Source organism: Diceros bicornis, chromosome 2, assembly GCF_020826845.1.
Source record: "Diceros bicornis minor isolate mBicDic1 chromosome 2, mDicBic1.mat.cur, whole genome shotgun sequence".
Lineage (NCBI taxonomy): Eukaryota > Metazoa > Chordata > Mammalia > Perissodactyla > Rhinocerotidae > Diceros > Diceros bicornis.
This window is the reverse complement of record NC_080741.1, coordinates 49,899,596-49,923,077: the sequence shown is the minus strand read 5'-3', so window position 1 is coordinate 49,923,077 and position 23,482 is coordinate 49,899,596. Positions and strand designations below refer to the sequence as shown.

The following is a 23,482-nucleotide window of genomic DNA, read 5'->3' as shown; positions in this document are numbered from 1 at the left end:
CATCACTGGCCTCTGTTATCCCATGTCACTTCCATCACTGACTCCTTTTTTCCCATATCCTCATCTCTCACCCTTTTCATCCCATGTCCCATTCCTCACTGACCATTTTCATCCTGTATCCCTGTCCGTCACTGACTGCCGTCATCCCACATCCCTGTCTCTCACTGACCCCTGCCCGCCTACCCTGCCTTTTCCCTTAGGGGTTGAGCGGACCCTGGTGCTTCCCGGGAGTCAGACAGCCTTCGACTTGGATGACATCCGGGCTGGGCTCAGCTACACTGTGCGGGTGTCTGCTCGAGTGGGTACCCGTGAGGGTAATGCCAGCGTTCTCACTGTCCACCGGGGTGAGCACTGCAGGAGGGTTCTGGGAGACAGCTGCCTGAATCACTCTGGTCCTGGTGTTGACCCCTGACCACTGTCTTTAACCCTCAGAGCCAGAAACCCCACTTGCCATCCCAGGGCTGCGGGTCGTGGCATCAGATGCAACGAGGGTGAGGGTGGCCTGGGGACCTGTTCCTGGAGCCAGTGGATTTCGGATTAGCTGGAGGGCAGACGATGGTCAGTGTGGGGTGTGTGGGAGGGTTGCTGAGGGGAACGATCAGGACTGGGGGACTAAGGGGGTAAGCAGGAGCCATGCCAACATTTCCCTCTGACCCTAGGTCCAGAGTCAAGCCAGACATTGCCCCCAGAATCTACTGCCACAGATATCATGGGGCTGCGGCCTGGAACCTCCTACCAGCTGGCTGTGTCAGCACTGCGAGGGAGAGAGGAGGGCCCCACTGTGGTCATCGTGGCTCGAACTGGTCAGGGCCTCACCCAGCCCCTTGGATCTCTGCCTCCAGAGCCCCTTCTGACCCCCATGCCTCCCACCCCAGGCCCTTGCTTCTCCCCAAAACTTCAGTCTCCCCCTTCAGATTCCCACTGCCTCCTCCCTCAGAGCCTCTGCTTCCCCCTTTAGTCTCCCTCTTAAGCCTCCGCCTTCTTCAGGTATCTATGCCTCTCTCCTAAGACCCCACTGTCTTTGCCCTTGGATTTCCACCACCTCATCTCTCAGACCCCTACTGCCTTTTCTCCTGGACCCGATTCTCCTCTTCAACTTACACTTTCTCCTTTGTCAGGCCCCCTCCCACTGCCTCCTAACACCTCTATCAGAACCCTACTGCCTTCTCTGTCAGACTATCTTGTCTCTCAGATTCCTGTCACCTGCCACCTCAGATTCCCACTTTCCCCTCTGTCAGAACCCCACTCCTTCCCCTATCTGACCTATTCACTACCTCCCCTATCAGATCTCTGCCTCCTGCTAGACTCCCATAGCTTTCCCCTATTAGATGGTCCGCCAATACCTCCCTCATCAGACTCTCCATTGCCTCTCCCCTCAGACACACTGGGCCCAGTGAGGACAGTCCATGTGACTCAGACCAGCAGCTCATCTGTCACCATCGCCTGGAACAGGGTTCCTGGTGCCACAGGATACAGGATCTCCTGGCACTCAGGCCACGGTGGGCACCAGTGGTTTTGGAAGGGACCAGAGGTTTTGGAGGGTCGTGGGGGGCAGGTGTGTGTGGAATGGAAGCTGGGAGTTTCTTAGGGGTTTAGGTGGGGCATCGGAGGGCAGAATGTGGCTAGTCTTGGAACTGCCTCCATCCTTGCTCTCAGGCCCAGAGAAATCCCAGTTGGTTTCTGGGGAGGCCACGGTGGCTCAGCTGGATGGGCTGGAGCCAGATACTGAGTACACAGTGCACGTGTTGCCCCATGTGGCTGGTGTGGATGGGACCCCTGCTTCTGTAGTTGTGAGGACTGGTGAGTAGACCCTGGCCAGCTGCCAACCACATCCCATTGGCTATCCCACCCTGCTCTGTATTCTTGACTGCTCCAGCTGCCCACTCCATCACTGCTCCATGACTCCTCTTCCCACACTGACCTACTCCACATTGACTAAGTGTCCACCCACAGTGACCCCCCTGGCTGCTCTACACTGCCCAATCCAAGGCACTGACCTCCTCCCTGTCAGGGGTTGCCTACACTGACCTGTCCACACTAACCTCACACTGACCCTCAGACCTCCCTCTATTGACCATGTCTGCACTGCCACCCTGTTCTCTGCCAGTCAGTCAGTGGCCCCAGACCCCTTACCCTGCCTCTGTCCCCAGACCCTGAGCCTGTGGGCAGTGTGTCGAAGCTGCAGATCCTCAATGCTTCCAGTGATGTTCTGCGGGTCACCTGGGTGGGGGTCACTGGAGCCACAGCCTACAGACTGGCCTGGGGCCGGAGCGAGGGTATGATTCCCTAACACCGACCTTGTCCTTCCTGGCTGGGATTGTCCCCTCTGGTTAGCCACCCCCACCCCTGACTATTGCCCTATGCTCGCCTGGCCAGGTGGCCCCACAAGACACCAGATGCTTCCAGGAAACACAGACTCCGCAGAAATACGTGGCCTCGAAGGGGGAGTCAGCTACTCCGTGCGCGTGACTGCACTTGTAGGGGACCGTGAGGGCGCACCTGTCTCCATTGTCGTCACCACGCGTAGGCGGAGCTTGGGCTGGGGCGAGCCTTGGATTGGTGGCCTGGATGGTGTAGGGGCGGGGTTTGTGCTCGGGATTGGAAAAGGGACCAGGGATTGGTAGTCAGCCTCTGGGATGGGGTATGAGGGGGTAGGAGGGATGAAGTCTGAGGTTGTCAGAGGGGCCGGTTGGGGGCGGGGCGTGTTCCAGCGTTGGTCTGGGATTGGCGCAGGGACCAGTAGGGGCGGAGCCTCCCTGATTCTTGCGCTTTCTCTCAAGCTCCGGAGGCTCCGCCAGCCCTGGAGACCCTTCGTGTAGTGCAGAGAGGGAAGCACTCGCTCAGCCTGCGCTGGCAGCCGGTGCCCGGAGCACAAGGCTTCCGTCTGCGTTGGCGAGCCGAGGGTGAGAAGTGCCCCTGGTAGGGACTTAGGGACCGGTGGGGGCGGGGCCGTGGGCGGGGTTGGTGAGGTGGGCGAGGTCAGTGAGAGTGGGCAGCGTCTGTCATTGGGGATCTTCAGGATCAGTGACCGTATGGGAGATCATCAATCGGGTCTGGTGAGTGAGATCAATGGGGGTCAGTCGGGCAGGGGCAGTAAAATGGGCAGAGTCAGTGAGAATGGGGAAGATCGATCAGGAGGGTGGAACCCAACACCAGGGTCAATCAGTGAGGCTGGTGGGGTCATCGTCAGTAAGGTACGTGGGGGTCAATAAGGTGGGTGGGTCCCTTAATGCTGGTCTGTAGCATCCTCCCCAGCCTCTGACCCTCACCCTCCCAGCTGTCCCAGGTGGCCAGGAACAGTCTCGGGTCCTGGGGCCCGAGCTCAGCAGCTACGAGCTGGACGGGCTGGAGCCGGCGACCCCGTACCGCATGTGGCTGAGCGTCTTGGGGCCGGCTGGAGAAGGGCCCCCCCTGGAAGTGACTGCATACACTGGTGTGCTCTTCCCCCCACTGATGACCCACCCTGATTTTCTGCATCCCATGACCCTGAGTGACTCCTCCTGTAGCTCCCCTACCACTCCTGACCTTGAGATGATCCCAACATGACCTCCCGTGACACTTTCTTCACTGAGATGAACCTGCCCCAGGATCTCCTTAGATGTCTCCCCTCTGAGTGCTCAGGGCACAGAGTCTGATCCCTGGTCTTTGATTCCTCCTTCAGAGTCACCTCGTGTCCCAAGCACTGAACTGCGTGTGGTGGCCACCTCAGTCGACTCAGTGACTCTGGCCTGGACCCCAGTGTCTGGGGTGTCCAGCTACATCCTATCCTGGCGGCCACTCAGAGGCCCTGGCCAAGGTGAAGGGGAGAGGAGGGTTGGGGTGGGCTGGCAGTTGGGGCTCCATGGAGGGCCTCTTGTTTAACTGAGTTCTGTCCTCTGCAGAAATGCTTGGGGCCTCACAGACACTTCCGGGGATCTCGAGCTCCCAGCAGGTGACAGGACTAGAGCCCGGCATCTCCTACATTTTCTCCCTGACACCTGTCCGGGAGGGTATACAGGGTCCTGAGGCTTCTATCACACAGAACCCAGGTATAGTGGGCACAGTGGGAGGGGCCTAAGGTAGCTAGGTAAGGTAGCTACCTAAGGTAGCTAGATGGGCTGACCGCTTTAGTAACCCAGCCCCCTTCCTGCAGTGTGTCCCCATGGCCTGATGGATGTGGTGTTCCTGCTGCATGCCACTCGGGACAATGCTCATCGTGCAGAGGCTGTGAAGCGAGCCCTGGAGCGTCTGGTGTTTGCGCTTGGGCCTCTTGGGCCACAGGCGGTCCAGGTTTGACCCCAGAGGCAGCCAGACCCCTACCTATCCCTGCCCTTCCCCACCCCAGGCTCCACACCAGCTACCATTTCCCTTCCCCACCATCCGTCTAGGCTTTCTTCCAGCCCTTCCCCAGACTCCAGATCGCCTCACCTGCTGGTTGGCTCCCTATTCTACCACTGACCTATTCTCCCTATTCACCGCTGACCCCCTGATAGTTCTGGTTAAGTCATACACCCCAGTCTCTATGTCAACCCCCAGGTTCTATGTCCCCCATCTCTGCTGTCATCCTTCTCAGGCTCTGTGTTCTCCCGACCCCAGGTTGGCCTCCTGTCCTACAGTCACCGGCCCTCCCCACTGTTCCCGCTGAACAGCTCCCATGACCCTGGCATCATCCTGCAGAAGATCCGCAACATCCCCTACATGGACCCGAGTGGGAACAACCTGGGTAGGGACTGCAGAGGACGTGGACTCTTGGGGCTGCCCCATTGGGAGCTCAGTGCCCCTGGATTCTGACATGTCCTTTCTCCCAGGGATAGCCGTGGTCACAGCTCACAGACACCTGATGGCACCAGATGCTCCCGGACGCCGCCAGCATGTGCCAGGGGTGATGGTTCTGCTAGCGGATGAGCCCTTGAGAGGTGACATCTTCAACCCTATCCGCGAGGCCCAGGCTGCTGGTGAGGAGCAGGGCTGGTAAGGATGGGGCCTGGGAATAGGGCTGGCCCCAGCAGGGTGTCATGCAGGCTGCTGGACTCCTCCTTAGGGCTCAAAGCGATGATGCTGGGCCTGGCGGGAGCCGACCCAGAGCAGCTGCGTCGCTTGGTGCCGGGCATGGACCCTGTCCAGACTTTCTTCGCCATGGATGATGGTCCAAGCTTGGACCGGGCAGTCAGTAGTCTAGCAACAGCCCTGTGTCAGACAGCTTTGGCCACGCAGGTTTGGAAGGGGCCTCTGGGGGGCTAGGTGGTGGAGAAGAGGGGAACTGAGGGCTCTTAGTGGAACTGCCTAGACTCAGGGAGACCCTGTGTCCACAGCCACAGCCAGAGCCTTGCTTGGTGCATTGTCCAAAGGTAAATGTCCAGGGTTAAGAGGGTGGGTGAGGGCCACCCCTGGAGCTAGCCACTCTGACCTTTGCCCAACATGTCTTTCCCCAGGGCCAGAAGGGGGAACCTGGAGAGATGGTGAGTGGCCCTGATGAGGGGTAGAGAATGGGTTGGGGGTCAGTGGGGCAGGGGGAGGTTGGCAGCACAGGGCTCACTGATCACCCTTCCTAGGGCCTGAAGGGACAAGCTGGGCCTCCCGGCCCCCCCGGCCTCCCGGTGAGTTCCTCCCCACACCTGTGCTCTGCGCCCTAACTAGCGTATAGCCTCCTCACCTGCTGTATCCTCTCAGGGCAGGATCGGTGTTCCTGGCCCCCAGGGGCTCCCTGGAAGTACCATTGCCAAGGGCGAGAGGGTGAGTGTGGAGACTACTGAGGTTCCCCTAAAACACTCCTCAATGTTTCCTCAAGGTTTTTAGAAGAGAGAAGGAAAAAGGGGAGTTAGAACCACAGGGTATTCCCAGAAGCCTAAGTGGACATTATAAACCACACCAGAGACTTTGGGGAAGGGTCTGAAGTAGAGGGGCCAGTGGGGTTTTGAGATCCCCCGGAGAGCCTGGGTGGAAGGTGTAAGTCCTAGAATCAGGGAAGGCCCTCCGCCTCATCACTGCCCTTGTGCCTGGGGTTAGGCTCCATTTGGCTTGAAGGGGCCACTTCTTTGCCCTACTGCTCCACCCACAACAGCCTGTGGGGTAAAGGAGTCCAGATGAAGACTAGTCTGGGCTCCTCCACAAACCAGGGGCACTGAGGGAGGGTCCCTTCCTGCCCTGACCTCTTTGCTTCCTTAGGGCTTTCCTGGGGCAGATGGGCCTCCAGGCAGCCCTGGCCGCCCTGGGACTCCTGGAACCCCTGGCCTAAAGGTGAGCAAGCCTTGCCCTTGCAGGTCATATGATGGGACACTTTGCTTGAGTGGTGGGGTGGTCTGACTAGTCTGACTCTGGCCTTCATTTACAGGGCTCCCCAGGGTTGCCTGGCCCTCGTGGAGAACCGGTAAGTTGTTCTCCCTTCTTTGCTTTCCCAGCGTCTTCCCAAAGTTCTTTCTGCAGGGTGAGGACCTGGGGTGGTGGGGCAGTGTTGGCCCATGGGGGCCCACCCTGCGATGCACCTGAGACCAAGCATCACCCTTTGCTATGTTTTGTCCTAGGGAGAACGAGGGCCTCGAGGCCCGAAGGGGGAGCCGGTAGGTGAAGGGGAGAGGGAGGGAGCCAGGATGTCCCAGGGACGAGCACGGTTGCCCCAGGCCAGACACCATACAGGGCTTAAGGCATGATAAGGACTAGCTGGGGCACCTCTAGGGGCTTCTCCCACCTCAAGGCTCCCATACCCTGAATCCCGCCCACTGCTCTCTGTCCCTGCAGGGAGAGCCTGGACCAGTCAGGGAAGGTGAGGGCCCAGGGCTTCCTGGGCAGAAAGGGGACCTTGGACCTCCGGTAAGTTCTAGGGTATGTGGGGGCAAGTGATGTGTGATGGGGGAACCAATGGGGTGGGGGGAGTAGGGGTCCATGGGGTTGTACTTTATACTTTGTCTCCTCCATTAGGGCCCCCCTGGATCTCGTGGCCCATTGGGGGACCCAGGACCCCGTGGTCCCCCAGGACTTCCTGGAACAGCAGTGAAGGTGACAGCATGACCATCATAAGGTCTCATCACCTCCGTGTGATCCAGTGACCTGGGGACCCCATTTGAACCCCTACAACCCCTATTGGTCGTTCTGAACCTGTGTGACCCTCTGACCCCCCCATGACTCCTCAGTTCCTCCATGACTTTTGTAATCCAATTTGATTCCGTGACCCTCATTCTTCCTGCTATCTTGGGGAGTGGAGGTGTGGTCCAGGGTCATGGGGTCATGTTCTGTCTTTTAGGGTGACAAAGGTGATCGTGGGGAACGGGTAAGTGAGGGGCAAGGTACACTGGGGGTGGCTTGGGGTCTGGATCCTGCTAGCCATCCCCTAACCTGCTATTCTTTCCCAGGGCCCCCCTGGACCAGGTGATGGTGCCACTGCTCCAGGGGAGCCTGGGCTGCCGGTGAGGGAGCCTTGAGGCTTTGCTGGGGACCCTGGGGACCATGCTCAGGAATGTGGCTGGAGGGGCTGAGGGCTCTACAGGGGCAGTGGGTACGTGCTGGGCCTCACAGTTTGGGGCTCACATTTTTTACTCACTTCCTCCTAGGGTCTTCCTGGAAGCCCTGGACCCCAAGGCCCAGTTGGCCCCTCTGGAGAGAAAGGAGAAAAGGTAGGAGACCTGACCTGTTGATGTCCTAGTTCTGGGGCAGAGGGCTCTGGGTGCTGGGGGGCAGGGCCTCCCCTGGGTCTTCCACACATCTGTTTCTCCTTCAGGGTGACTGTGAAGATGGAGCCCCAGGTCTCCCAGGACAACCTGGGACGCCCGGTGAGCGGGTGAGTGTGGGGGCCAGGGGTTCTGAGTGTGGTGGGCATAGCTCCAGCCCTGACCCTCAGCCATCAACCCTCTACTCCTTATACCCAAACCCAAATCTCTGAACCCCTTCCAGGGCCTACGGGGACCTCCTGGAAACGTTGGCCCCAAAGTAAGTGCCGTTTTGGGAGGGGTCGGGTATAAGGGGTGACACACTGGGACCCCTATAAGATTATGTGAGACGGGAAGATCAGGAGATCAGGGTTTCCTCCAGGTCAGAGGTTGTGGTTTCAGAGGTGGGAGGGTTGGAGTTTGAAACACCTTGTCTGGAGTTTGACAGTCAAGGCCCCTCTCCTATCTCTTTCCCCTCAGGGTGACCGAGGACTGACAGGGGCTGTGGGTGAGACTGGAAAGAAGGTAAGTGCAGCCTGGGGGGCTCTCAGGGCCTAGGAGGATCTGGGACCAGACTCAGCTCAGACCCATTCTGTTCCATCAGGGTGAACGTGGATCCCCTGGCCCAGTGGGACCCCAGGTGAGCCCACTGACCCCAATGCCAGTGCCAGCTGACCTGGGCTCTGTGCCCCCTCTTGGTTCTGACTTCTCGCCCTTGATCTCCGCTGCCCCTGCCCCTCCACCCCTCCTCACATGACTCCTGATCTCTGCTGATGCAGGCTCTAACCCTCAACCCCAAGGACCCACTTTTAGCTTTCTGACCCTGCTGAACCTTGACTTCCACTGACCTGGTTTCTATCCCCGAGTTTGACCTCTGCCGACCTAAATCCTGATCTTCTGTGACCCCTCTCTAGCCCCCACCCCAATCTCTAGCCCTTGTTTGCCATAATCCCCTGCCCCACCCACCTGGACCAGGATTTCTGTTCCTCTTCCCCAGGGGCTGCCCGGAGTTGCTGGACGTCCTGGAGCCGAGGGTCCTGAAGTGAGTCTGTGACTGTGCTGGCACCAGGAGGGAGCTTTCATGTGTTCCTCCCCATCCTGAGCTCACACTTTCTCCACATGCAGGGGCCACCAGGACCCACTGGCCGCCGAGGAGAGAAGGTGGGTCATGGGCTTGGGGCCAGTCCCCCCTGGTGCCAGGGATGCTGGCAGGTGGGACACTGGAACCTTGGGCTCCTATCCCTGTCCCTATCCTTTCTCCACAGGGGGAGCCTGGTCGTCCTGGGGACCCTGCAGGGGTGAGTAAAGGGAGGATGGGGCTCTGAGCACTGTGTGGCCCCTTGAGCAGTGACCCACCTGTAAACCCGTGTTCCAGGCTGTGACATCATACCCTTGGGACCCGGGGTAGGCTCAGAGTTCTGTGACTCTCCTTATGCGGTTAACGCACCTCCTGACTCCTGGCTGTGATCCTGTGACCCCATCACTACCATACAGGTCATGAGCTCTGCGTAACCTCTGCCCTGCTTCCAGCAGTGACCCTGTGACCTCTGGGCAGACTGAGCTCTGCGACTTCCAGTTCTATATAACCTCAACCCCAACCAAGGCTGTATGATCCCCAGGAAGGGCCAAACTGTGTCTGTCCTATTTGTTTTCAGGGACCTGCTGGTGCCGGACCCAAAGGAGAGAAGGTAAGTATATAAGTCCGGTGAGAGTGAAGGGAGGCTGTTACAGGGTTGAGGTCAAGGTCATAGGGCCTGCCTCTGGGCCTGCCTGGAGGCCCCTGGAAGTCATGAGGGTTGTGGCATGATTGCTGGGTGGTGGGGGTCATGGAGCCTGGGGCTGGCGCTAATGGTCTTTGTCACCTCCAGGGAGATGTGGGGCCCCCTGGGCCCAGAGGAGCCCCTGGAGTCAACGGGGAGCAGGTGAGTGAAGGGAAAGTGTTTAGGGGGTAGGGCAGGTGAAGGTCGTGCCCCTCTGACTTCTGATCCTTCCACTCCCAGGGCCTACCCGGTTTGGTTCTTCCTGGAGACCCTGGCCCTAAAGGAGACCCTGGACTCAGGGTAAATAAATGTGGGGATGGGGAGTGTGACAGAAGGGATGAGGTGGTGCCTGGGAGCCCCAACTAAGTCCTGTTCCCCCTCCCCATACCCTGCAGGGTCCCATTGGCCTCACCGGCAGAGCAGGATCCCCAGTGAGTACCTGTGACCTTGGGTAACATCAAGATTTCTAGGGTCACCTTCCCTCAAGGGCTAGCTGCTACGTGCAGCCTCACTCTTGCCTCCTCCACAGGGTGACTCAGGGGCTCCTGGAGAGAAGGGAGACCCTGGGCGGCCTGGGCCCCCAGGACCTGTCGGCCCCCGAGGACGAGACGTAAGAGGGCTGGATTCCAGGAGTCCCAGGGGAGAGGGGAGTAGGGTGTGGCCAGCCTCACTGGAGGTCTTGGGACCAGAGCTGACTCTCATGTCTCACAGGGTGAAGTTGGAGAGAAAGGTGATGAGGGCCCCCCGGTGAGACTCCTTTCCACTGTGGTCTCTGATCTTTTACCCTTGAACTATGATCCTGGTGGGCTGGGGGCTCCACCAGGTCATCCAGTCTATCCCCCTGCCTCCTGTCCAGTTGGTGCCCAGGCCCTTTTCAGCCCCCACTCCCTGAGTTAGTTTGAACCTAACTCACCTGCTCAACTTGGCTTTCTCTCCATCACCAGGGTGACCCAGGTTTGCCTGGAAAAGCTGGCGAGCGTGGCCTTCGGGTGAGGCTTGGCCGGGAGAAGTAGGGGGTGATGGGAAAACCTATAGGAGGTGGGCATGAAGGTGATAGGAGACTCTGAGGGGGAGAAAGGGTGACAGGAAGGCTGGAGGGAGGTGATGGGAGATCGTGCAGGGAGCCCTGTGGTGATGGGAAACTCTGGCTTGGTTTTCAGGGTGATGGGGAACCTGGGGCAGTATAGGGGATCACAGGGGAACCTGCAAAATCTCAGACCATCTGCTCTTCCCAGGGGGTACCTGGAGCTCGGGGGCCTGTGGGTGAGAAGGGAGACCAGGGAGATCCTGGAGAAGATGGACGAAATGTGAGTCCTAACCTATGACCCCTGACCCTTACCTCAACTTCAACCCCCAACAACCAATTCCCAACTCCTGATCCTGCTACCCCAACCCTGCAATGCCAAACCCTCACAATCCTCATTTCCTGTGACCCCTTCATCACAACCCTAAAGGCCACCAGAATTCCCAGGAGTCCTTAGGGTGCTTCCAAAGCTCCCTGAAACTTCTGCCTATCCTCAGTGACCCTGACCCTCTGACTTTCTGCAGGGAAGCCCTGGACCACCTGGACCCAAGGGTGACCGTGGGGAGCCAGTGAGTAGTGCTGGTGTTCTGGGCTCGGGAGGGATGGAGATTTACGGTGCTCGATCTGGTTGGCGCCCACCTAAGGGGCATGGAGGTCAAGGTGGGGAGCACTGATGGCCACCTCAGGCCTGACCTGCCTTCTAGGGGTTGGCATTGGGGTGCTGCAGGGAATCTGGGAGCAGAGTTGAACCTGGGGCAAACCTGAGCCATGCCCTGGGACCTCAGGTCTTCTGTTGACTATAATTATTTCCTTTCCCAGGGTCCCCCAGGACCCCCTGGACGGCCGGTAATGGTTGAGCTGGGTCTGGTCCCCTATCTTCTCCCTTATCTACCCCTGTTGGCTCTACACTGTGTCCCCTCATCCCTTCCACTGATTCCCACTTCCCCCACTGCCCCCTGATATCTTCACTGATCCTATAGCCCCCATTGGCCCCATCTCCCCTCACTAACTCCACTTCCCCTCATTGGATCATTCTTCTTACTGGTCATTCCCCCCAACAGGCAGACACAGGACTTGGAGCCAGAGAGAAGGTATCAGGGCCTGCGGGTAGAGTGAAGCTGTGAGCAGAGGAAGGCACCCCTGTGCCCCCAGGACAGGTTCTGCCTTGGGCATGCCTGTGGCCCCAGTGCTGTTCCCTCAACAAGCTTGTCTCTGCCACAGGGAGAGCCTGGGGACCGTGGGCAGGAGGGTCCTCGAGGACCCAAGGGTGACCCCGGCCCCCCTGGAGCCTCTGGGGAGAGGGTGAGTGTGGTTGGTCCCGTGGGGAGGTGTGGGCCTGGGAAAGCCTGCTCTGATTTCTTCCTCCTCCCCTCCTCAGGGCCTCGCTGGACTTCGGGGGCCCCCAGGCCCACAGGTGAGTGATGCACTTTGCCCCTTCAGTCAAATCTCATCTTGCCTTCACCTCTCACTGAGCTTGTTCCCTCCAGGGGGACCCAGGGGTCCGAGGCCCAGCAGGAGAAAAGGTGAGAGGGTACAGAGGTTTTTCGACTGTGAACCTGGGCTCTCAGATCCATCTCATCCTTTGAGGCCTCTTACCACTCTGTTTCCTCAGGGTGACCGGGGCCCCCCTGGTCTGGATGGCCGCAGTGGGCTAGATGGGAAACCAGGAGCTCCTGGCCCCCCTGGGCTGCAAGTGAGTCATGGTGGTCACTGCCTGGTCACGCCCCTTCCCTTGCCCCTTCACATGACCCCAGTCTCACCTGGGTCTTCTTGGTCTTGAGCTCTAGGGCCAGGTGGGTTATCTGTGTCTTCTGGAACCCTGCTGGGTGGGGGATGTTACTGCCTTGCAGGCCTTGGGTTCACGGGAACTAGTGGCCCTGTCAGCGGGCGGTGCCCCTGATCCATGACCACTGCGGACTCCCTGACTTTGAGTCTCTCCTCAGGGTGCTGCAGGCAAAGCTGGGGACCCAGGGAGAGACGTAAGTAAGGGGAGACGTTAGGGTGGAGGATGGCTCAGGGGTCCAGCGTAAACTGTAGGCAGCTCGTCATAGTCACAGCATCAATGGGAATAGAAGGAGTTGGCCCAGCCCTGTCCTTGGCAGGGGTCCCAGTCCTTGGCGGGCAGGTTTTAGTAGAGTCCTACTTTCTGGCCTTCTCTGCCTTGGGGGCCTTAATAGGTCCCCAAGTCCTGGGGGTTATTCCCTTGGGAGTTTCAGCAGGGGTCCTCCTAACCCATAGGGTCTCTGCCTCAGGGGATCTCAGTGGCACCTCCCAATTCTGGGGGTCTCTACACTGGAGGAGGATCTTAGTGGGGTCTTCCCAGTCCACAGATGTGTCCCAGGGGATATGTCAGTGGCCCTCTCAATCCTAGCAAAGACTTTTTCCAGGGGCTTCCGGGCCTCCGAGGAGAACAGGGCCCCCCTGGCCTCCCTGGCCCCCCTGGAGCACTGGTGAGTCTCGGCTTTCATGGTACTCTTTTGCCCTCTTACTGCCCTCACCCCAGCCCTGACTTCTGAGTGATGATCTATTCCCACAGGGAAAGCCAGGCGAGGATGGCAAGCCTGGCCTGAATGGGAAAAACGTGAGTGTCCAGGGCAGACACGGCAAACCACTGAGAAACACCGGCAAATGTCCACAGCCCAGATGTGCAGATACATATGGGGCACGCATGCAGACACATGCCAAGACGTGCCAACACCCATGGACCTAACCCAGACATGCAGATACATCCTGAAATACACGTCCACGTGCACCCACAGGCAGCCTCGCAGACACAGTGAGTTAGGTGGACATGCTGACTTGTGCCAGATGGGCCACCTGTTAAAATAACCCATAGCCACAGGCACAGATGAAGAGCCATGGACACAGATTGAGAGGTGCAGACACACTGGTGTGAAGCCACATTCAGGGACACTTGGAGACATGCTGACACACAAACACCTCCACCCAGCCTCAGATACATGCTAAGACATGGACCCAGGGCCACATGTGGATCTGTGTTGAGACCTGATGAGACGCACATCCAAGGCTCTGACCTGTGACACATGCTGGGACACACTGACACATGCATGTATATCCACAGTCACTCACATACATATGGCCACACATATTGAGATACACACAAGACTTACAGACAGATACGAAGATGCACAGACAGTTTTCAAGGCACCAGGGTCATGCAGACACGTCTGTCCTGTGTATACATGTATAAGCCCATGCCCACATGCAGACACAGGTCAAGATGTGCAGACAGACTGAGACACCTACCAAGTGTCACCTACCGGGACACACAGAGCCATGCACAAGTGCACATGCTAATACACACACACCCAGGACATGTGGACACTCACCAACCCAGAGATGCATTGATGTGGAGTTATATCTAGAAAGCCAGAGACAGGGGCCAGCCCCGTGGCTTAGCGGTTAAGTGCACGCGCTCCGCTGCTGGTGGCCCGGGTTCAGATCCCGGGCGCGCACTGATGTACTGCTTCTCTGGCCATGCTGAGGCCACGTCCCACATACAGCAACTAGAAGGATGTGCAGCTATGCCATACAACTATCTACTGGGGCTTTGGGGGAAAAATAAACAAACAAAATTATTTAAAAAAAAAAGAAAGCCAGAGACAGGAGGACATGTGCAGTCATGTGTGGAGGTGAGCAGACGCACGCAGGCACACCCTCAGACGTGCAACAGCTCACTCAGACAGTCACAGGCTACACTCCAGGACACACACAGGCTTGGAGCTACAGGCACATACGGTCAAGACAGTCTCTGAAGCCAGAAGCCAGTGAATGTCTGGGCTGATGTGAGTCCTCTGTCCGCAGGGAGAGCCTGGGGACCCTGGAGAAGACGGGAGGAAGGTAAAGCACCTCACTGGGAGTCTGCTCTAGCCTCAGATTGGGGCCATGTCTGAAGCACCCTTGTCTTCCTTAGGGAGAGAAGGGAGATTCAGGAGCCCCTGGGAGACAAGTGAGTGCTGGAGTCTTCTGCAACCTCTGACCTCTGACCCTGACCCTGTGATATATGGCTCTACTCCTTTCTGGAGTCTCAGGTTGAATCCTCCACAGGGTGACGATGGCCCCAAGGGTGAGCGTGGAGCTCCTGGTAGCCCTGGACTCCAGGGCCCCCCAGGCCTCCCAGGGCAGATTGGCCCTTCCAGCCAGGTGAGTGGCTAGCGTAGTTCTAGGACTTGGGAGCAACAGGGAACAGCAAAATGTTTGCACCGGACACCCTTCTGGGATGCTGTGATCCTATGTGACCCCTTTGTGTTCTGTCATATCTCAGGGTTTTCCAGGTGTTCCAGGAAGTGTGGGCCCCAAGGTGAGTGTGCATGTGTTGGGGAGGGGGTATGGTGAGGGGCTGGCCAGGGCTGGGGCATTTCCTCCACCTGATGGTTCTTTGTTCTCAGGGTGACCGTGGGGAGAGTGGACCCAAAGGGGAACAGGTGAGGCTCCCACCTTTTTCACATGCCCAAGTAGCCATAGTACCCACATATGCACACACACACCCCACAAACTGGGTCCAGCAGCTTTTCTCTTGGTGTCCCTAGGGCCTCCCCGGAGAGCGTGGCCTGAGAGGAGAACCTGGGAGTGTGGTGGTGAGTGAATCTTGGAGCCAGGTCCTTGACTTTTATTTGCCTGCCTTTAGGGGCCACCTCTCTATTCCCTTCCCCTTGCCGTGAGGCCCCACGGATTCTGGGCTTGGCCCCCTGCCTTATTGGGATTCCTGTAACCTACACTCAGTAATGTGGGCAATGGGGACATGCCAGGGAGGGGCTCCCAGTGGCTCAAGCTGCCTCAACCAAGGGCTAAAGAGTCCTCTGGGCATGAGGCCTGGGGAAGAGGGCATGGAGGCTGTTTCTGGGGGCAGTGTGGGGCAGAGGCAGGGCCTTCTCTCCTGGCAGCCCCTCACCCAGCTTGTATCCCCAGAATGTGGAGCGGTTGCTGGAAAATATTGGCATCAAGGTAGGTTGTTTGGGGGATGGGTGTGGGAGCTGGTGGAGGCCCCACGGCGCGAGTAGTGCCTGCAGGGCCGGGCTAGGGCATGGGTGGCTGCAGTAACGGGCCCTGTTCCTCTGACCCCTCACTCTCACTCAGACGTCTGCCCTGCGGGAGATTGTGGAGACCTGGGATGAGAGCTCCGGCAGCTTTCTGCCTGTACCTGAACGGCGTCGCGGCCCCAAGGGGGAGCCAGGCGAACGGGGACCCCCAGGCAAGGAGGTATGTTTTGGCTGCTCAGTCGGGGGTGCCCTGTGGAGGGTGTGGTTGTACAGCCAACAGCATTCACTCTTCTGCTCCTCCAGGGCCCTATCGGCTTTTCTGGAGACCGCGGGCCGAAGGGAGATCGTGGAGACCCCGGCCCTCAGGGGCCACCTGGCCTGGCCCTTGGAGAGAGGGGCCCCCCTGGACCTCCTGGTCTTGCCGGGGAGCCTGGAAAGCCTGGTATTCCTGGGCTCCCAGGCCCGGCTGGGAGTGTGGGGGAGGCAGGAAGGCCAGGAGAGAGGGTGAGCCTGGGGGCTGGCTGGGTGTGCCAGGGAAGTGGGGTCAGGAGGAGCTGGACTCCCCACCCTACTGTTTGCACTTCAGGGAGAACGGGGAGAGAAAGGAGAACGTGGAGAACAGGTGAGCTGGGATGGAGCTGCACAGGGCGGGCCTGCCTGGGGGCCCTGCTGGGGCAGCCACCCCATTTCCTTCTTTTCTGCAGGGCAGAGATGGCCCTCCTGGCTTCCCTGGACCCCCCGGCCCTCCTGGCCCCAAGGTGATCAGCCCAGCCCTGCCCTAGGCCTGTGACTGCTGTCACCAGGAGGCCACCATTAGCTTGAGCCCCAGAAACTCCATGTGGTGTCTCTGACCCTACAACCCTCTGGGACCCTGTGATCTGGATGACCCCTCCATGCCTCTGTGACAGACACATCTCTACCCTGTGACCTTGTGCTTGTAGGTGGCCGTGGATGAGACAGGTCCTGGACTGTTTGGAGAACAAGGACCCCCTGGACTCAAGGGAGCTAAGGTCAGTGTGTGGGATCAACCTGGGGGCTATCCCCTGCCATGGTACCAGGGCCTGGCTTGACATATTGTCCCCACAGGGGGAGCCAGGCAGTGACGGCGAACGAGGCCCCAAAGGAGACAGGGTGAGGCCTCCCACCCCACCAGGTTTCCCCTCCTCTATGGGAACATTCTGGGGGTAGTGTATATGTGGGCACATGGCAGTTACTGGGGGCTCAGGGCACCGCATTCCATTTGTAGGGTATGCCAGGCATCAAGGGAGACCAGGGAGAGCCTGGACAGAGGGGTCGTGATGGCAGCCCGGTGAGTCCTTGCCCCACGGGCCACATGTGTGCAAGCACATGGCCCTTACTTGTGTTGTCTGGACTGGAGTCTGTACTGCCTGGGACTGTCTGGGGGAAGCTGGGCTGGGGGAACAAGGACACTGTGGCCTTAACCTGGCTCTCTCCAGGGTCTACCAGGAGAGCGCGGTGTGGCTGGGCCTGAAGGGAAGCCGGTGAGTGGTGCCAGGAACAACCTGGCATGGGTTCTGAGGGACAGCTGCCCTCTGCTGTATGCTGGCTGCTGTATGCACATGTCACCAGTGACCAGTGACAGGCGAGTTGTGCCTGTGTGCCCAGGAGTGAGTGTAGAAACCCATGAGGGGCAGTCCATGGGTATGGGGTGATCTGTGCCTGTGGGGCTAGGGGTGCGGAAGTGGTTGCCTCAGGAAAAGGCCTCCAGAAGGCAGGAACAGGCCCAAGGGAGGCCCAGATTGAGGCTCAGCAGCCCCCTTCTCTATCTAGGGTCTGCAAGGTCTGAGGGGGGCCCCTGGCCCAGAGGTGAGTACCCAAGAATCCTCACCCCTCATACCCCTATCTGTGCCCGACCCCCAAAATGGGCAGTACTGCCCCAGTTTCCCTGGTGGGATGAGACTGGATCCTCCTCATCAGACTTTTTTCTCTCTCCTACAGGGTGGCCGTGGAGACCCTGGACCATCTGGTGCCCCGGTGAGTGATGGGCGGAGCACTACCTGGGGTGGGTAGAGCAAGCATCGCTCCCCACTGATGAGCCAAGCCTTGTTTGTGTTAATCCCTGAGCCCAGGTGGATAACTCTGACCCTTGTCCCCTGCCCTTGACACTTTTCTCTAGGGTCTCGCTGGCCCCGCGGGACCCCAGGGACCTTCTGGCCTGAAGGTGAGTATAGGCGTGTGCAGGTGTGTGGCTGGAAGGAGGAGGAGGCTCAGAGGAGCCTGTCTGCACCAGAAGAACATCTGCCAGCCTCCTGGGATGTCATTGCCCTGCAATGAGGCTGAGCACCAAGGTGCCCCGTCCATGTGGGCTCTGCTTGTGGACCAGGGCTGAGGAGCCTCTTGTCCAACTGTGGGGTCATGTGGTCTCTTGGTTTTTGGCAGGGGGAGCCTGGAGAGACAGGACCACCAGGAAGGGTGAGTGGCCCAGCTCATGGGGTAGAGTCACAGGGAGCTGGGTAGCGTTGGCACTGCCCTGAACTTCTTCTTCCCCAAGGGCCTGCCTGGACCTACTGGAGCTGTGGGACTTCCTGGCCCGCCTGGCCCTTCAGGCCTTGTGGTGAGTGACTTCCCTGTGGCCTCTGCAAGGACACCGTGTCCGTGCCTTCTGGGTCTCATGTTATCCCATGTCCCGGACCTTCACATCTGACTTGTCTCCCTCAGGGTCCTCAGGGGGCGCCAGGTTTGCCTGGACAAGTGGTGAGTCCTGGAGGTCAGGGCTGGGCTCCAGGGGTCAGGAGTCAGCGGGCAGGCCCCTGACTGAGCTCCTCCCTCTTAGGGGGAGACAGGGAAGCCGGGAGCCCCAGGTCGTGATGGTGCCAGTGGAAAAGATGGAGACAGAGGAGCCCCTGGTGTGCCGGTGTGTGTTTCGGGGGGAGCTTGCTGCAGGCCTGTGACGGGGCCCTGTGCCTAGTCATGTGCCAGGAGGATGAGGAGGGCTGGGCAGCAGGCGCAGCATGGTGGAGAAGCACTGAGTTCTTTATGCTGCTCTGCCACAGGGATCACCAGGTCTGCCTGGCCCTGTCGGACCTAAAGGAGAGCCTGGACCCATGGGGACGCCTGGACAGGTGATCTTTGACCCCACCCTCTGCACCAGCTCCTCTACCCGCCCCACCCCCCCAAGCCTAGTTGGCACTTCCCATCCAGGCCACAGGGTGGGGGTGGGCAGAAGGCAGGAGGCCAGGTAACTTACCAGGCATTCCCCACAGGCTGTGGTTGGGCCCCCTGGAGCAAAGGGAGAGAAGGTGAGTGTGTGGGAGGCCTGGGAGGAGGGGCTGAGTGGTGAGGGCCAAGGAATCCCACTGACCCCTCTCCCTTGTCAGGGAGCCCCTGGAGGCCTTGCTGGAGACCTGGTGGGAGAGCCGGTGAGTGTGGAACCTCCAACAACACAGTTCACCCACCCTCATCTCCCTCAGCTTCCATAATATGCCCCATTTGACCCCGGGCCTCAGGCCTCCCTCCTTGAGTCTCATCTGTCTGTGACTCCGATGCCTATGTTGTCTCTTGATGCCTGTCTCTACAGGGAGCCAAAGGTGACCGAGGACTGCCAGGGCCACGGGGCGAGAAGGTGAGATGGGCCTGGCCCCAGGGCCCGAGAGCTGGGCAGGGAGGGGTCAGGTTGGGTGGCCAGACGCCCTCACCACCCTTTCTGTGCAGGGTGAAGCTGGCCGTGCAGGGGAGCCTGGAGACCCTGGGGAAGATGTGAGTCTGGGGTCTGGGCCAGTCTGAGCCTGGGTCAGGAATGCAGTCACCGACATAAGGGACCATTCCTGGGCCTGTGCACATGTCTGAAGTCCTGACCTGAGTCTGGCCACATGTTCCAGCATTCAGGATCTTGCTCCCAGGAGCACACAGGGGTCATGCCTCCTGGTCTCCGCACTCCCAGGGCTCAGGGCCCCGTCTTTGCTTCTGTGTGCCTCTCCTAGGTCTTCTGCTCCTCACTGTGTCTGAGCACACACGTGTGCTCCTCTCTGATCTCCCAGGTCTCAGGACGCATTGGGGTTCTTGTGGGCCTCTCCTTCGTCATGTGTCTACGCTGCCCCTCTCCTCTGCCCCATCTACGCTCTGTGTATCAGAGTTTGTGTCTGTGGTCATGTCTAAGCTCCCTGAGATGGATGTGTCTAAGTTCCTGCTCCTGTCTGAGCTCCCATGGATCTGCCCTCACGTCTGCAATCCCATATATCTATGCTCACGTGTGAGCTCCATGTGTCTGTGGTCACACCTGAACCCCCCCATATCTGTGATCACATCTGAGCTTCCCTGTTGTACCCTCATGAGTCCATGGTCACCTCTGAGCTCCAGGAGCCAATCCTTGGTCACATCTGAGCTCCCCTGGGAATATTTTTGGGCAATGTCTCAGCTCTGGGTTCATGTTCCTACCCTCAAAGCTGTTTACTTTGATTTTTTAGGGTCAGAAAGGGGCTCCAGGACTCAAGGGTCACAAGGTATGTGTGCTCTAAAGTATCCCTGCTGAGGGTCACGGTCCTGAGACTCCTTGAGCCTGATCTGACCCCCCTTTCCCTTGAAGGGTGATCCAGGAGTCGGGGTCCAGGGCCCCCCTGGGCCAGTTGGTCCTCCTGGTCTGAAGGTAAGTCAATACCCCATCCCCAGTGGTGGGGGCAGCCAGCAGGGAGGCCCCTGGAGGTGGGGAGGGCATTCTGAGCCTAGTCCTGGGAAGGGGTCCTGCTGGGACCACTCCTCCCTTTGCTATCTCTGTTCCAGGGAGACTTGGGCCCCCCTGGACCCCTTGGTGCTCCTGGTGTTGTCGGGTTCCCTGGTCAGACAGGCCCTCGAGGAGAGATGGGTCAGCCAGGCCCTAGCGGAGAGCGGGTAAGGGTGCTGAGAGCAGCATGTGGGGACTTGGTGACTTCTGGACCTCTGAATCCAGTAGTGGGTGAGAAAGAGAAGGGGGCCCAGGCCCTATCTCGGGGGATCCCAGTCTTGGCGGGGCAGAGGGGGAGGAAGTTCCCAAGTCACCCTTTGCCTCTCTTGCCTTGTTTTTCTGGTAGGGTCTGGCAGGCCTCCCAGGGAGAGAGGGAGCGCCAGGTCCTTTGGGGCCACCTGGACCACCAGGGTCAGCGGTGAGTAGAAGTGCCCCAACATCCCCTGTATCTGATTCCTGTGTGTTGGAGTCTGTCCACATGAGGACTTATGCTGGGGACTATGTCACTTTGTGGCTGGGTATGTGTGTGCCCCTTTGAGGGGCATGGGACCCTCACCTCACTCTGCCCACAGGGAGCACCTGGGGCCTCTGGACTCAAAGGAGACAAGGTAGATGGGGCAATGCTGACGCCTTCTCCTGTACCCCATCACCCCCTCCAACCTCCACTGACCCCTGACCCCTGTTCAACCTCCACTGTCCCCTGTCACCCCCTTCAACCTCCACTGACCCCTGTCGCCCCCTCTACCTCCACTGACCTCTGTCCCCCACTGACTCCCCTCACTTATCCTTGGTGCCCTGTTGATCTCCAGGGAAACCCTGGAGTAGGGCTGCCTGGGGCCCGCGGCGAGCGTGGGGAGCCAGGCGTTCGGGTACGTATGTCCTGCTCTGTGGTCACGGCCTGTTGCAGGGAGCCACCTCAGGGCTCCCTTTATTGTGGTTATTGCCTCTAATTTCCAACTTAGAATCAATGAACTTAATGGCACCATCCAGGGTGAAGATGGCCGCCCTGGCGAGGAGGGACCCAGAGGACTCACGGTGGGTCCCCTTGTGGAAAGTGCCAGTGATGTGACTTCAGTCCCTTGCCTGTGCCCTCTGTGCCCTTGGGACACTCTCCACAGCTCTCTGGTTCTCCTTGTCTACTCTCTAGTCCTTTGTCTCCCCTATTCCCCTGGGCCCCCCTTGGTCCTCCCCTGCCCCTTGAGCTGTCTCTCTACTAGTCTCCCCAAATTTCCATACCTCACAGTCTTCTTCTCTCATACAGGGCCCTCCGGGCAGCCGGGGGGAGCGTGGGGAGAAGGTAAGGACATGGGGAAACGGCTTCTGGGGTAAGTGGGGGTGGGGATAGCTCTTGTAATTAGGACTTGGGACTCCTCCCTTTGGGTGAGACTCACACTGTTCCACCCAATAGGGTGATGCTGGGACCGCAGGACTAAAGGGTGACAAGGTGAGTGCGGGCATGGAGGAGGGCAGGACAGGGGACTAAGAGTGTTCCGACTCCTCTGACTGCCCCCTTGTCCACTCAGGGCGACTCAGCCATGGCTGTGGGGCCTCCGGGGCCACAGGGTGCCAAGGGGGACATGGTGAGTGGGTCTGGCCCATGTGCGGACTGGGTCTCCCTTGTGTGTGGGAGGGGCTCCTATGGGGGCTTGGCCAGGGGATCTGAGAGCTCAAACTCAGGGACTCTAGCCCCTGACCCTGACTTCTGACCCCTGACCCAGGGTGAACGAGGGCCTCGGGGCACAGATGGTGACAAAGGACCTCGGGGAGATATTGGGAACCCTGGAGAGAAGGTATGGGAGAGAGGGTGGGGTACTCTATATGGGTCGGGAGGGGGTGCTGCGGGCTGTGGGGTCTCTATGGAGGTTCTATGAGGGAAAGAGGGGGCCCCATGGGAGCTTGGGTGGTACCATGTAGGGTCAGCAAGGGGGTCCTGGGGCTGTGGGGGTTCCATGGCAGGTCTGTGAGGACAGGAAGGGAGGATGGGAGGGAGACTTTCTGGAGGTCAGAGGGGAAAGGGTTCTGTAGGCTGTAGCAACTCTATGGGGAGGCTGAGAGGATGGGGGCTCTACAGGGGGCTCAAAGGCCTCAATGTGAGGTCACAGGGGAGCTCTGTGGACTGTGGCTCTATGAGAGGCCCGCTGGGGACAGGAAGGGGGATCCTCGGGTGTTAGGGGTACTCCAGGTAGGTTTAGGGGCCCAATGGTTAGAGGGAGGGGCAGGAATCTGGGAGACCTGGGGTGAGAAACAAGCCACTCCATGGGCCACAGCCCCCAGCTCCACCTGCTATGGTGTGGGCTGGAAGGGATGGGGCTACTGGGGGTGGTGGTGGGGAGGGGCACTGGCAAGCTCTGCCCCTGTTGGTAGTTCCAGTCATACTCCAAGCCTCCAGCCTGGTCTGTTCCTGATTGTGTCCCTCTCTGGTCACTCCCACAGGGTGCCAAGGGAGAGCCTGGTGACAAGGGCTCAGCCGGGTTGCTGGGAGTGCGTGGACTCACGGGATCCAAGGCAAGCCCTGCCCCAGGCACAGACCCAGAGCCACACGTCACACACACCTGTCCCATGGGTGTCCTCTGAGCGTTGGGGAGTTTCCAACCTCCCTCACTGTTGGCCATGTGTGTGTTCACATGGGATCTGTGTGCAGCCTGGGCCCTGGCCACAGAGTCACCGAGTGGCCTCACGTGCAGCAGATAGGCCAGCATGGGGGACAGTCACATTGAGGGGCCTCCCTCCCCCATCTGTGTTTCCCACAGGGTGAGCCCGGTGCTGCAGGGATCCCTGGTGACCCGGTAAGATGCCCCTGCTCCCACAGGGCCCCCATCCCCATTTGGTGACCCTTGACATTATAGTGACCCAGTGCTTTCATAGTGTCCTCATGTTGCCCAGGGCCCCCTACCTTCACAGTAACCCCTATGATGGTTCCACCCACATGGTGACCCCCTGCCCATGGTGACTCTTGTCTCCTTGGAAAACCCTGACCTTCCAGTGACTCTGGCCTCCAATGGTGACTCTCACCTCCATGATGTTCCCAATCCGTTACATCCAGAGTGATTCCCTTTGATTGCTCACTGATCTCCCCTGACTTCATATTGACCCCTCTCCCCCCAGGGATCCCCAGGAAAGGATGGAGCCCCTGGTGTCCGAGGAGACAAAGGAGATGTTGGCTTCACGGGTCCCCGGGGCCTCAAGGTGGGAAGGGAACTGAGTATTTTTTCCTGGTCAGGAGGCCTGATGTTGGAGGGTGAGGTATCTGGGGTCAGATGTTGGGGTATCCAGGGTTGATGTGGGGTGTTGGTTGGAGGTTGGAAGGTCAGAGGTTAGAGTGTCTGAGGCCCGTTTGGAGAGTGGTTTCAGGATCAAGGGGTGATAGGGTGAGGTATCTGGAAGTCATTTTTCCATCTGCT

The 23,482-nt window shown here is 59.2% G+C and overlaps 1 protein-coding gene across 3 annotated transcripts in view; it reads left to right on the top strand.

Annotated features, from left to right (window-relative positions):
* COL7A1 (collagen type VII alpha 1 chain) overlaps positions 1–23,482 on the top strand; it is a 32,029-nt gene that overhangs the window by 4,491 nt on the left and 4,056 nt on the right. For 2 of the 3 annotated variants that reach the window (XM_058557682.1, XM_058557700.1), the window contains 93 exons: positions 201–344; positions 433–558; positions 660–803; positions 1,380–1,499; positions 1,657–1,800; positions 2,151–2,276; positions 2,377–2,523; positions 2,781–2,903; positions 3,278–3,433; positions 3,662–3,796; positions 3,882–4,028; positions 4,133–4,269; positions 4,576–4,702; positions 4,788–4,934; positions 5,021–5,193; positions 5,292–5,327; positions 5,412–5,438; positions 5,532–5,576; positions 5,650–5,712; positions 6,145–6,216; positions 6,311–6,346; positions 6,501–6,536; positions 6,715–6,786; positions 6,895–6,972; positions 7,217–7,243; positions 7,326–7,379; positions 7,524–7,586; positions 7,691–7,750; positions 7,864–7,899; positions 8,100–8,144; positions 8,224–8,259; positions 8,617–8,661; positions 8,745–8,780; positions 8,885–8,917; positions 9,275–9,307; positions 9,488–9,541; positions 9,620–9,679; positions 9,775–9,810; positions 9,909–9,989; positions 10,091–10,126; positions 10,324–10,368; positions 10,615–10,686; positions 10,928–10,972; positions 11,223–11,249; positions 11,465–11,494; positions 11,625–11,705; positions 11,782–11,817; positions 11,891–11,926; positions 12,016–12,096; positions 12,347–12,382; positions 12,791–12,853; positions 12,940–12,984; positions 14,229–14,264; positions 14,338–14,373; positions 14,472–14,567; positions 14,689–14,724; positions 14,813–14,848; positions 14,954–15,001; positions 15,333–15,368; positions 15,501–15,623; positions 15,707–15,907; positions 15,990–16,025; positions 16,108–16,161; positions 16,345–16,413; positions 16,490–16,534; positions 16,650–16,712; positions 16,861–16,905; positions 17,195–17,230; positions 17,363–17,398; positions 17,541–17,585; positions 17,804–17,836; positions 17,916–17,978; positions 18,083–18,118; positions 18,198–18,278; positions 18,418–18,486; positions 18,628–18,663; positions 18,742–18,783; positions 18,942–18,986; positions 19,076–19,120; positions 19,828–19,863; positions 19,947–20,006; positions 20,141–20,248; positions 20,428–20,499; positions 20,654–20,689; positions 20,891–20,950; positions 21,072–21,116; positions 21,343–21,378; positions 21,490–21,525; positions 21,605–21,661; positions 21,800–21,871; positions 22,515–22,586; positions 22,832–22,867; positions 23,187–23,267. In XM_058557682.1, the coding sequence (XP_058413665.1) occupies positions 201–344; positions 433–558; positions 660–803; positions 1,380–1,499; positions 1,657–1,800; positions 2,151–2,276; positions 2,377–2,523; positions 2,781–2,903; positions 3,278–3,433; positions 3,662–3,796; positions 3,882–4,028; positions 4,133–4,269; positions 4,576–4,702; positions 4,788–4,934; positions 5,021–5,193; positions 5,292–5,327; positions 5,412–5,438; positions 5,532–5,576; positions 5,650–5,712; positions 6,145–6,216; positions 6,311–6,346; positions 6,501–6,536; positions 6,715–6,786; positions 6,895–6,972; positions 7,217–7,243; positions 7,326–7,379; positions 7,524–7,586; positions 7,691–7,750; positions 7,864–7,899; positions 8,100–8,144; positions 8,224–8,259; positions 8,617–8,661; positions 8,745–8,780; positions 8,885–8,917; positions 9,275–9,307; positions 9,488–9,541; positions 9,620–9,679; positions 9,775–9,810; positions 9,909–9,989; positions 10,091–10,126; positions 10,324–10,368; positions 10,615–10,686; positions 10,928–10,972; positions 11,223–11,249; positions 11,465–11,494; positions 11,625–11,705; positions 11,782–11,817; positions 11,891–11,926; positions 12,016–12,096; positions 12,347–12,382; positions 12,791–12,853; positions 12,940–12,984; positions 14,229–14,264; positions 14,338–14,373; positions 14,472–14,567; positions 14,689–14,724; positions 14,813–14,848; positions 14,954–15,001; positions 15,333–15,368; positions 15,501–15,623; positions 15,707–15,907; positions 15,990–16,025; positions 16,108–16,161; positions 16,345–16,413; positions 16,490–16,534; positions 16,650–16,712; positions 16,861–16,905; positions 17,195–17,230; positions 17,363–17,398; positions 17,541–17,585; positions 17,804–17,836; positions 17,916–17,978; positions 18,083–18,118; positions 18,198–18,278; positions 18,418–18,486; positions 18,628–18,663; positions 18,742–18,783; positions 18,942–18,986; positions 19,076–19,120; positions 19,828–19,863; positions 19,947–20,006; positions 20,141–20,248; positions 20,428–20,499; positions 20,654–20,689; positions 20,891–20,950; positions 21,072–21,116; positions 21,343–21,378; positions 21,490–21,525; positions 21,605–21,661; positions 21,800–21,871; positions 22,515–22,586; positions 22,832–22,867; positions 23,187–23,267 (6,227 nt within the window). The remainder of the gene's footprint in view (positions 1–200; positions 345–432; positions 559–659; positions 804–1,379; positions 1,500–1,656; positions 1,801–2,150; positions 2,277–2,376; positions 2,524–2,780; positions 2,904–3,277; positions 3,434–3,661; positions 3,797–3,881; positions 4,029–4,132; positions 4,270–4,575; positions 4,703–4,787; positions 4,935–5,020; positions 5,194–5,291; positions 5,328–5,411; positions 5,439–5,531; positions 5,577–5,649; positions 5,713–6,144; positions 6,217–6,310; positions 6,347–6,500; positions 6,537–6,714; positions 6,787–6,894; positions 6,973–7,216; positions 7,244–7,325; positions 7,380–7,523; positions 7,587–7,690; positions 7,751–7,863; positions 7,900–8,099; positions 8,145–8,223; positions 8,260–8,616; positions 8,662–8,744; positions 8,781–8,884; positions 8,918–9,274; positions 9,308–9,487; positions 9,542–9,619; positions 9,680–9,774; positions 9,811–9,908; positions 9,990–10,090; positions 10,127–10,323; positions 10,369–10,614; positions 10,687–10,927; positions 10,973–11,222; positions 11,250–11,464; positions 11,495–11,624; positions 11,706–11,781; positions 11,818–11,890; positions 11,927–12,015; positions 12,097–12,346; positions 12,383–12,790; positions 12,854–12,939; positions 12,985–14,228; positions 14,265–14,337; positions 14,374–14,471; positions 14,568–14,688; positions 14,725–14,812; positions 14,849–14,953; positions 15,002–15,332; positions 15,369–15,500; positions 15,624–15,706; positions 15,908–15,989; positions 16,026–16,107; positions 16,162–16,344; positions 16,414–16,489; positions 16,535–16,649; positions 16,713–16,860; positions 16,906–17,194; positions 17,231–17,362; positions 17,399–17,540; positions 17,586–17,803; positions 17,837–17,915; positions 17,979–18,082; positions 18,119–18,197; positions 18,279–18,417; positions 18,487–18,627; positions 18,664–18,741; positions 18,784–18,941; positions 18,987–19,075; positions 19,121–19,827; positions 19,864–19,946; positions 20,007–20,140; positions 20,249–20,427; positions 20,500–20,653; positions 20,690–20,890; positions 20,951–21,071; positions 21,117–21,342; positions 21,379–21,489; positions 21,526–21,604; positions 21,662–21,799; positions 21,872–22,514; positions 22,587–22,831; positions 22,868–23,186; positions 23,268–23,482) is intronic. The other variant, XM_058557691.1, reaches the window with a different exon arrangement.